We start from the raw sequence: 11,273 nt of genomic DNA on the forward strand, positions 1-11,273 counted from the left end.
AAGAAAATATGATCTGGTATAAAATAGAGAAATTGGACACGCAATATAAAACCCCAAATTGATAATAAAAGTTGCTTTAATTACATCATTGGTCTGCAAATAATCAAAGAGTTTTTCTTTGTATTGAAGAACAAAGACTTAGGAATAGACTTTCTGAAAGGATCTGATCTTGGCACAGAATCAATGGAAAGAACACTAGGGCAAGAATATGAAAACTTGTTTGCCAAAACACACATGAAATCTCTGTATGCCTTTTTTCTTTTTTGGTGGGATGCATAGAATGCTAGTACTAAATTCAAAAAAGAAGAAAGTTCTGGACTGGCTTTTCCCAGAGTGTGGTATTTTGGACCCACTTAAGAGCTTCACTGGCTATGCAATGACATCTAGTGGTCTCCCCAGACTGGCACCCCACACCGGAGCACCCCATGGCCCAGGGACGGAAGAGCCAGAGGACTACAGGCACACCTCATGCAGCCAAATGCTCACTGACAATACCCTTATCAACTGCCACTCCACTCCATTGCCATCAGAGTTACTCAAACTGCTCATTATCCACAGAGATACCGACAGTTGTCATTGGAGCAACTGGGACAAGTGTGACTACACTGGAAGACTCATCCCTCATTCAGAGACAGACAGCAGTCAAGAAAAAGCATGCACTTGATAAAGAATCCCAACCTCTACCCTCAGCAGACTGTCCAGCTCACCTGGAAATTGATTCTACCAGTTAACCACAGGACAACACAGTTTTCAAAGCGCTGTGTTTTGCACGCAGTTTTCAACACTACCTGTTATACTCAGGAATTTAACAGGATACTATCACTTCTGAAAGGTTTTAACAGATACAGTTTTACCTTCCTGGCACAAAAACAGTAAATGCATCGCAGGTGACAAACCTCCACTTAAGAGCAGGAGCAGCACCCTTTAAAGGCTGAAAGATGCATCAGCCAGATGTTCGTAAGTCCTAACACACTGTTACAACCACTACCCATATCCTCCTCTGAGACCCACACTCTTTAACCACCACTGGGTTAGGACAGTGAGTTACACTCCTTTTAGTTCAACTAAAAATGGATGGTTACCTTACTATGCTGTATACAGCATCCTCTGTGCCAGGCATGCTTTAGTAACAGTACAGACATCTTGAGAAACTTCTTCATGTCTGCAAGACCCATAAAAAAATTTCAGTGTCCTCCCACATCGCAATTCAGGTTCCCATTTTCCAGTCTGTTTACTTCTCCTTTGCCAAAGCAGCTATGAAGCAGAGAAAGTGGGCGAGAATCTAATGCTTCCACATAAATGAATTCCAGGGAAGAGATGGAGTTGTGAATCTTCCCAGGAACAGCTCACACAGGACAGTCCTAGCTGTACTAAAAGATAATGTCTTTCCTTGAAACTCCTCCTGTGCTCCTGGAACTTTAATTAGTATATAGAAATGACAGTACCTGCTCTCGAGTGTTCAGAGTAGATGTGTTTATTCCTCTGACTCATAGTCAAGTCAAGTAATCCTGATTAGGAAACCAAGATAACAAACATGAAGGTAAAACATATTTTTCATCCCTATGTATGAAAAAAAAAAGCCCAAATCATTTTCAGCAAGGAGTGCTTTTCTACTTATGCAAGTGTAACTCTTAACTGCTCTTACAAAATTTTCTAACCAGGTGATGCAGAAACTGACAGTTTTTAACAAAATGATCTCTTCCTTAGAGGACAATGAAATTAATTTCAAAACAACCCCAAAACTTATTTTTGAAGACACTGGCCTCATTGAAACTGAAAATATTGTTCATAAAGGAAAGATGGCACAAATAGTACTCCCTGTCTTGTTCTCCTGACCTGGTCAGAGTGATGAATGATGCCTGCAAAGCACAGCACAAGCAGCAGAGAGAACGCTGAGCAAAGGTTGCTCTCACCCTGACAGCAGCCTGTGGTAATAATCAATCAGAGCAATGAACTCCCTTAACTCCTTCACTGCTCAGCATCTTTGTGTGTACCCAAATACAAGGGCAGAACAATGTGAATTCAAACCTATCAAATCCTATTCAGGATGCTCCCCTACCCTTCCACACAGAATATAATATTAATGGGTCATAATGAACAACACAACATCTTCACTTTTACTGGGAAACATCAGAGTCCACCACTTCTACAGGGGGAAGCAGGACTCCGAGACAACACTTAGCAAGCACAGATGATCACAAAGGCTCTAATTCTGCAAACACTTGTGCATGAGCTAAACATGGAGCTAAAGTATAAGTGGGATCAACACTCAGGTCTGTTTAGAATGATTTCCATTCCATGCACACGCTGATCTTAGAACACAGCTTTTACTTTGTTGAGTACTACCAACATTAATATTTTCTTTCCCTACAGGCCTGACTTAAGAAGTGTGTTTGCATTTTGGGAAGTACTGAAAAGATTTAAGTCCTAATTTTTATAAACGCTAAAATACCTGAGGCTCAAAGTCAAGTCAGGATTTACTTGAAGAGCTTAGCATGTTTCAAAAAATCAATCTCTAGACTCTGGATTTATTTTGGGAAAGGCCAAAAGGAAAGAAAGCAGATGGGGAAGGAGAGGAGGAGACCAAAGATTTGAGCTCTGCCATCATGACCAGGGCAGAAACTAATAATGCTCTTAAGATTTAATGACACTTATATCACATAACCCTCTCCAGGCAAGCAGCGTTCCCCTTGAACTCAAGACCACTTGCAGAGTAAATGCAATCCTGAGCTGAGAGAGGCACAAACGCAACCCTGAGCTGAGAGAGGCACAAACACAGGTTGCCCAGCATTTGAAGCAACATGAGATTTACTCGCTATCTATAGTCCCCTTATAAGTCTGTCTCATTAAAGCAGTTCTCTTAGTAAGCCATCTCTTGTTGAGCCTTTCTTACCAAGATCTAGAAAGAACCTTGCACCGACTCTCACCTACCCCAACCAGCACAGAACAGGACGCTACAGTTTGTGTCTGACTGATCGAACTCTACGTTGAGAAATTGATTGAACTCCAAGTCACAAAAGGAAGGGTTATTAAACTACGTTGACTGGTAAGATTTATACTGATCCATTAAAGCAGTCGTTTAAGATTCAATATTGTAATGCATCCAAGTCAGCACTACTTGTTCCCTACAAAATTAGACATTACCAAAAAAAAAAATAGTAATCCATTTATCACTAGGAAACACCAACGATAGAGTTCAAGCTAAAGTAATGGAACTATAGAATCTAAATTCATCAAATAAAATCAATTCAATCTAATAGTGGTCATACAGAAGATTAGATCTTCATGACAGAGACTCTCTCAAGAAACAAAGCCATAAACTGAACTACACTTCCTATCACATATGAAGCCAAGAATCGTATTGACTTCAAGCTCCAAGTTCATTTCAGCGAAAAACCTGGGAGTGTATTTCTCTACTACAGGCGTAGGAATACTTACAAAATACCCAGCAAATCACTGAGCTGCTTCTGATCAAAAGCAAACAAATATAACAGAAGAAATCCCATATATTTACTGTAGTCTTTGCCAAGTCATTCTTACTCTCTTTGAAAGGTGTCCTGGGTTCAGCAGTAGCAGTCATTTTTCTCCTTCTTGGTAGCTGGTGCAGTGCAGTGTTTTGACTTTCGGCCTGGGAACAGAGCTGATAACAATGATGTTTTGGTTTGGCCAAGGACTTTGTGAGCCTCATGCTCTGCCAGGGAGGAGGGGAAGCCAGAAGGAAGCAGAGACAGGACACCTGACCCAAAGTGACCAAAGAGGTATTCCATACCACAGCACGTCATGCCCAGGAGGTAACTGGGAGTGACCCGGAAGGGCTGGTAGACTGCAGGGTTGGACGAGGTATCGGTCAGTGCTTGGTCGGGCTGGGGGGGGCGAGTTATGGGTCGGCTGGTGGTGAGATGTTGTATTCTCTTCCCTTGTTATTTCCTTTATCATTGTTATTGGTGGTAGCAGTAGTGATTTGTGCTATACCTTAGTTACTAAACTGTTCTTATCTCAACCCGTGGGAGTTACATTCTTTTTGATTCTCCTCTCCGTCCCTCCAGGAGCAGGGGGAGGGAAAGAAAGGGGGGGGAGTGAGTGAACGAGTTGTCTGACTGGGTTTAAACCACAACAAAAGGGATGAGGAGATCAAAGATTAATTAAAAACTAACAGAAAGGTAATGAAGGTGAAAGCACAACACTCCATATTATTCCTCTTATCCATAAAGCTCACTCAATGCCTGCATTTTTCTGATCTAGTGATGGGAATTCACCAAGAGGCTTCCCTTGCAAGTTGACCATTATCACTGGACAAAACCTAGAAGTCCCCCTACACACATAAGAAGGACCTTTGTAGAATCCTGACACATCTGCTCAACTTCTTGCATGTGGGAGACTGCAACTTTACAGAGCAGCTAACCGGAAGTAAAATCAAAATGAGCTCACACACCTTCCACACATCACCTGAGTGGACAGTAACCTCAAGTCAGAAAACTGTGGGATTTTTCCAAAAGGACAAACATTGGTCTTTGACATCAGTTCTGTGACACCACAATTTTTTCACTCAATTCTCCCACTGCTCCTCGCTCTGCTCCTGTACAAGGACTCCGAGCCTGGCCACACAAAGCAAGTCACACCTATCCAGCTGCCAAACCAGAAGGAGAATACATAAAATTACAGATTACCTTGCAGAATTAAAGCTCTTTACTAGTTCATCCAATATCCGGTTATTTTTCAGGTCAGATTCTGAGACTGCCTATTAAAAAGAGAAAGAAAAGGGAGGGAAAAATAACAAACAAGCCTTCAGATGCAGTGAAAATAACAGGTACCCAGAAAATGTTCAGGTGATCAATAGTCTGTTTCTCGGATCAATGCCTCAACTACCTCTGCTAAACTGCTGTGTGAATGAAGATGCATAAACATTTTTCCTGAAAAAAACCTAAAATAACTGCCTGAGAACTGCAAGTCTGGGAAATGACAGGTAATAGATAAAAATTAAGCATAAAGCTAAAGCAAACAAAATCCAGCGCACCCAGTCTCCAACAGACTGAATACCAAACCAAGGATCCCATGAATTTGATAAGCACCTTAATCAGTGAGGCCTGAAAATAGATGAAGGGAAATGCTAGTCTTCTGATTATTGAATGAAAATATGAATTATGAGATGGCTTTGGGCCTTTAATTAATTCTTTTTATACAATTTCTGATTTTTATCTCTCTGCTCCCTTTTGTTTCAAAGCTTTTATGAGTCTTGCTCATATCAATACCTGTGATTTTTAAGAAGACAGCAGTAAAATGTCCTCTGCACTTGTTTGAATGTTTGGAAACTGGCAAAGCTACAAACAGACCTGCTTTCCAGCCTTGAAAAATCTAGCCTGGTTCATTCTTTAGAAACACAGAAGAAAATTACTTACATTTTGCCAATATTCCTGAAGCGCTATTCATTAGTTTTAGGTAGCCTACCATTTTTAGAAGTTCAATAAAGCCCAACTGGCTTAAGATGAAAAGTTAGATTAAGGCCTAGAATAAATTGCATTCTCTGTTCTTTAATCAAAACCGGGCCTTCAAGTCTGATTGCAATAATCACCCACCTGCAGAGGAGGCTGAACCTGCCTCTAGTGCTTTCCACATTTAACCTAACTCTCCCGGCAAACACCTCCTCTCCCTGGTGGGTAACACAGTCCTCTCATCCCCAGAAAGGCTACACAGTACAGTCTGTGAGTTTTAGGACAAGGTGGTCTGTGGGCACTTCCAAAAACTCCTGGAAAGATGAAGTGAGGCCACGGAAAATTTAAGTGCTTAAATTTCAGCACTCATGCTTTAAACAGTGATGTATTTTAATAAACTAGGAGGCAATGTTAAATGTTTTGTGACGGACTGTGTACACAGCTCTGAGCCAAAACCAAGGTTTGATGCTCCATCTACTTCTGCCTATGCTGACATAGGAGTAGCTGAAACAGGAGAATTCCAGTTGCCCAAAGGACTGCTCACCAAAAGAAAAGGTAGGAATATACAACCAGAATTATTTAGCACAGTTCAAAGGAAAAAGCTCCTTAAATTCACCAAGAAATAAACAGAAAACAAGCCGAGGAAAAGAAAACCAAACACTCACCACACAGCATGTTGGGCACTGAGGTTTGTAGGACAAAAACTTGCGTATACAAAGGGAACAATCTGGAAAAAGGAAATACAAAATTTATTAAGAGGCATTCTTCCAAATGTTCGGTTCAACATCTGTAGTAGTAGATTTTCTTTTCTGTACAATATATGCAAACTATACCACAACACACCAATACTGAAAATACACCATTTCTCCATCAAATTAAGACTGCAGCAAATAAAAGCCAATCTGTATTTTATGCAAGGATTTTTCCACATTTAATCTCAGTCTCTCTGTCAATAGCAGATGTTTATTATCATTTCTTTAACACTTAAATGTTTCCCTGGAACAGCAGTTGGATCATCATCACATGATGCTTCAATAGACTCTGGTGAATTATGCCATAAGCTTCATTTTGTCACAGTAAATTCTTGAAATTAGTCTACTTTCTGTAGTTATCTGTAAGCTTTCATACCACTTCAGATATAAAAAGTCTCATCACACTCTAGCAAAACAGACATTCATTTACTATAACATTACTGGACAGAGTCTTAGCACTAACACACTTAGCAACAGCTACCTAAGCAGATACAGTTCAAAAATCCTCTATGAAGGAGTCAGAGAAGCAACAGGAGCACAAATGCACCAATTTAACACTTAAAACCACAAATCCATCAAACTACTCAAAAATTACATTACATATAAGATGTGATATGGAGGGAGAGATCCATTAAAAAAAGAGAAAGCTTTAACTGTATGAAGATGAATCAAATTACAAATTTGCCTGCCAGCATCTGACACCCAGTCAGTGGGTAAGCAGTGGGACTGACCTCTGTTTGCAACCATCGCTGCTCATAGCCAAGGGCAGCTGAAGCATGTTTGAGGATAATAAATCACATAAGATCTTAGCCTTAACGTTGTGCTTAGGGCTGGCTCTAGGCCCATGCAAAGAAGACTACAGATGCACAATTCTCTGCCCCCGTCCCTTTTCTCCTCCTCTTCCTAGGGGAGGAATGGCCCCACCATGGCGCAGGACTCAGCCTGCCATTCCTGGGGTAACAAAGCAGGTCTCTGTCTACTGTAGGTGGCACATACACTGAAAATTAAAAGGTGTCACAAAGTTCACTTTCATCTGCTCCAACAGACCAAACCCACCTCTAAACCTGCATCTACCAAACTAGTTACAAGACTCAGCCACAGCACCATGTTTCAGTACACAAAAGAGAATCCCAAAGTACCAATTTAAGCTGAGCATCACTGGGTCTCAATGACAGAATGAAAGTATACAAGTTGCTGCCAGGAAGTTACAATGTGGAGTTTAAACTGGAAGTAATAAGGTTGTGAGAAGAAAGAGGAATAAAACAAGCTTGGCACAAGAAAAGTCAGTAATGCCATGACTTATAAACCACGCACTGAATACCATAGGTGTTTTTTTTAAGTGAGCAAGCAGTTCTGAAACCTGCTTAGCTGGAAGCACAGTAGTAATTTCAATACATTTAAAGGAAGGAAAATCATGGGTGACAAAAGGAGCTCACTCCAGAAGCTATAGCCACTTCTCTAAGAGCAAGTCAAACACATCCAGGTTCCCCTGCCAGCCTGCCAAGCTACACTGGCCCCAGGTCAGGGCTGCACTCGCCCAGAGCTGTGCTGGGGATAAAGGTCCCAACTTCAGCACGTTCACTGGGGCTTGTGGCTGCCCCCAGCCCCAGCTCCATCCCTTGCTGGAGGGCAGTGCCCTGATGGCAGAGACAACAGAATGCAGAGCTCAACCACCGCCAGCCACCAGCCCCTGGCTGGTTCCAGCTGCCTGGGCTCTGCAGGGGAGGAACACACTTCCACATCCCCATGCCAGCAGTGGTGCCCACAAGAAGCAGCCAGGCAGAAATAACCTCCCGCATCAGCTCAGCATGAGCCGACCAAGCTTGTCCTCCCAGACTGAAAGTACAAGAAATCTCAGGGTCACAATTCATTCTTCCCTGAGGAGATGTCCATATTAAAGAAGACATTCATCTTCAGGTGCTTTTTATGTGTGAAAGAAATATGAATGGCACACCTATTCTGTCACTAACAATACAATCCAAAGCACTGTGAAAGTTAAACAACCACCATTAAGAGAGCTACTGAATGATCCCTGCTACCTGAATGAGCAGAGGAGGAATTCCATGTGGCTATAGGTACAAACAAATTATAGATGTGCCTGGAAGCCCTGTCATGAAACCATTAAAAGAAACACAAAAAGGTTTCGCAAGCAAATGTATTTCATTTTTATCTATTGACAAATTACTCATTAATGGCAGAGGGCTTTTTGCTCCAACTGTACAATGTCAGTGGATAGAAGAGATTACACAGAGACAATAGAGTAGAAAATACTTCAAGAAATCTTAATTTATCATGGAAAATTTAGGCTTTCTGCAATTTTCAGGGTGGAATTAAATGTGTGTTTTCAAAGTCAAGGCCTTCTGAACTCAGCTGTGTCACAGGCAGGCTCTAACACCAGCTACTGTGGAGAATTATCAGTGCTCCCCACCAGAGATATGCTGTTTTCAACATGATAGTTTTGCCAAGCTAAACTAAATTTCATTGCCCAACTACAATGCCCTCCTTCATGTAAGGAAGAGGAAGTGCTATAGTTTCTGAACAAAACAATTATAACATTTATTTTAACATGAGAAAAGGCTACATGAACTTCCCCCTAATCTGACTTGCAGAAAACTGCTTTGCTACCACATTCCAGCAGTTATCAGCCTGAGGCAGACAGAGTAGCATGGAAAATTTTGGTCATAACACTTAATGCTGTCTGCCATACAGCTTTGCATTTTGTTCCACCCTCAAGATGTTATGAAAGATATTTAAATGAAGAATTGTAGGAATAAGTGGCGTTTAAGAGCATTAATCCAGACTAGTGTTTGTGCTGTCAGAAGACTGTAACTGCACAAGGAAGGATTGCTGCCTGCTTTACAGCTTTCACTCAGTGGCAAATGTCCGTGCTGGCTAAGCCACAAGAAGAGCTACATGTTTTATAAAAGAAATAAAGGATGGGTAATCTGCGCTCTACACTCCAGTAAACAATAAATGGTCAAATGATGACTTGTCTCTGAAATTCAAAAGGAGAAAACTTTTTTGAGACATTTTTCAATAGTTTTCTGTCACTTGGCTAAGGCGCAAGAGGATTTTGCTGGCCCACAGGGCCCATACAGTTGTTCTCCAGTCTTGGGTTTCCTGAGAAAGATGTGTGAAGACAAAACCATTCCCTAAAATTTCCTTGAATACACCTTCTTCAGCCCTACCTGACTGCCTTAATCTGTTAAGTGAATGGCAAATTAGGCTCAGCTGGAGTCACAGGGCCACAACACACTCCCTGGAACATAAGGCAACATGCCTTATGAAATATGTTGATTCAAAATTCCATAAAGTCACAGGATAAAGGGAAGAATGAACTCACCACCCCTGTAGTGACTTGCCACAAATGCCCCATTTACCTTGGCTCCTACTCATGCAATTTTTATTAGAACTGCTGTTTCTGTGCAATGTTTTATAGAACTCAAGTAAATTTAAACTGCAACCATCAAGTCAATAGTGATGTATTAACTGTCCTTCCATACATTAATCAAGGACAGGAGGCACGGATTTACAAGGGAAAAGAAGCAGCATTTTTGTGATGACTTCTATGGACCTAGTACTCTTGAAGTTAGTACAGGAGGCAGCAGGATAGAGTGAGTCCTGCAAGAGCAAGAAACTTACAGCCCTTCCAGTGCAATATGTAACGGTGTTCTTTACACTGTACTTACAGTTGTGTGAACACTGTGGGATGATCATGGCTATGCTGAAGTAATCGAAACATATCCCACACCGCAGCAAGTTATCCACTGCCTGCAAAGGAAGCTCAGGTCACCGGAGGTCTCACACCAGACAGTGTTTCGCTGCCCGCCCTCACACCGAGGACAGCGCAAACCGCCCGCACCGGGCGAACCGGGGCTCCACGCCTGCCGTTAGGGCGGCTCACGGACAGGAGCGGCGGCAAGCAGCGCCGCGGCACAGCCGCGCTCCGATCGGGCCCGCTGACGGCCCGACGGGGCCCGGAGGAGAGAAGCGGGCAGAGCCTTCATCCCGCCGCGGAGGAGAGACACGGAGGGCCCGGCCCGGCCTCCGCCGCCCCGCGTGCCCGCCGTCTCGCTGACACCCCGGCCGCCATCTCTCCTACCCGTCCTCCCTCCCGCCGTGCCCGCAGCAAGCCCCGCCACTCCTCACGCACCTTCAGCGGGAACAGGCTCGCCGGCCACAGCGGCTCGGGCACCGGCATTGCCAGGGCCATGGCGGCCGGCCCAGTCCCAACCGACCCCGGCCTCCCACTTTCCCCGGCCCCGCCGGCTGCGAGTCCAAATCCCCCGCGCCGAGCCCGGCAATCCGTTACCGGGCCGCGCTTCCGGCGCGCTGCGGCTGCCGGGAGCTGTAGTCCGGGAGTCGGGGCCGGGACTGCCGGGGCAGTGCCACGGGCACGGGCCGACCTCGCTGGGCCGCCGCGAAGCCCGCAGCATCCTCTGCCCCCTGTAAACGGCGCAGAGGAGAGGTGTCCGCCCGCAGCCCTGGAGCTCAGTACCAGAGGCTTGAATAGCCTGTTAGAACTGCAGCTTTCCGTGTCACAGCTAGAGTACATCCCACTTTATAGTGACTTGTAACTAAATACCCGCTTAAAACTTTTAAAACCATAGAATCCCAGACGGGTTTGGGTTGAAGGAACCTTAATGATCATCCGGTTCCAACACCCTGCCACGGGCAGGGACATCTTTCACTAGACAAGGTTGCTCCAAGCTCTGCCCAACCTGGCCTTGAGCAATGCCAGGGATGGGGCAGCCACAGGTTCTCTGGGCACCCTGTGCCAGTGGTTCATAACTGAAGTAATTTTTCAGCACCAAATGCATCATCTACTAGGCACTGTTAATACTTTCCCTTTTTTAATGCATGTGTGGAAGTTAGAACATCCCCAAAGGAGCTAAACTGGTGGCACTGATTTCTACGCATTCATCCTGTTCCTTGAACTCCCACGGACGGCTTATGGATGCAACACAGTTCTCAGGCACTGTGATAAGTTGTTTACTCAGGTGACAAATGATATGTGTCAGGGAGTGATCCCATGAGCTAGGCAGGAGTGTTTTCACCCATATCCTCCAGGATAATTTAAAAACCATCCAAG

At 43.8% G+C, this 11,273-nt stretch overlaps 1 protein-coding gene across 1 annotated transcript in view; it reads right to left on the reverse strand.

Annotated features, from left to right (window-relative positions):
* The window catches only part of RAD18 (RAD18 E3 ubiquitin protein ligase), a 57,069-nt gene extending 46,530 nt beyond the window's left edge, over positions 1 to 10,539 (reverse strand). The window contains exons 1-4 of the mRNA XM_057417692.1: positions 10,335 to 10,539; positions 9,871 to 9,952; positions 6,095 to 6,156; positions 4,668 to 4,738 (exon numbers count right to left, since the gene is read on the reverse strand). Of these exons, the coding sequence (XP_057273675.1) occupies positions 4,668 to 4,738; positions 6,095 to 6,156; positions 9,871 to 9,952; positions 10,335 to 10,394 (275 nt within the window). The 5' untranslated portion in view covers positions 10,395 to 10,539. The remainder of the gene's footprint in view (positions 1 to 4,667; positions 4,739 to 6,094; positions 6,157 to 9,870; positions 9,953 to 10,334) is intronic.
* Between the last annotated feature and the right edge of the window lie 734 nt (positions 10,540 to 11,273).

The sequence above is a fragment of the Pezoporus wallicus genome, unplaced genomic scaffold (assembly GCF_028554395.1).
Source record: "Pezoporus wallicus isolate ANWC-B61680 ecotype Strahan unplaced genomic scaffold, APGP_CSIRO_Pwel_v1 contig_8542, whole genome shotgun sequence".
Taxonomy (NCBI): Eukaryota; Metazoa; Chordata; class Aves; order Psittaciformes; family Psittacidae; genus Pezoporus; species Pezoporus wallicus.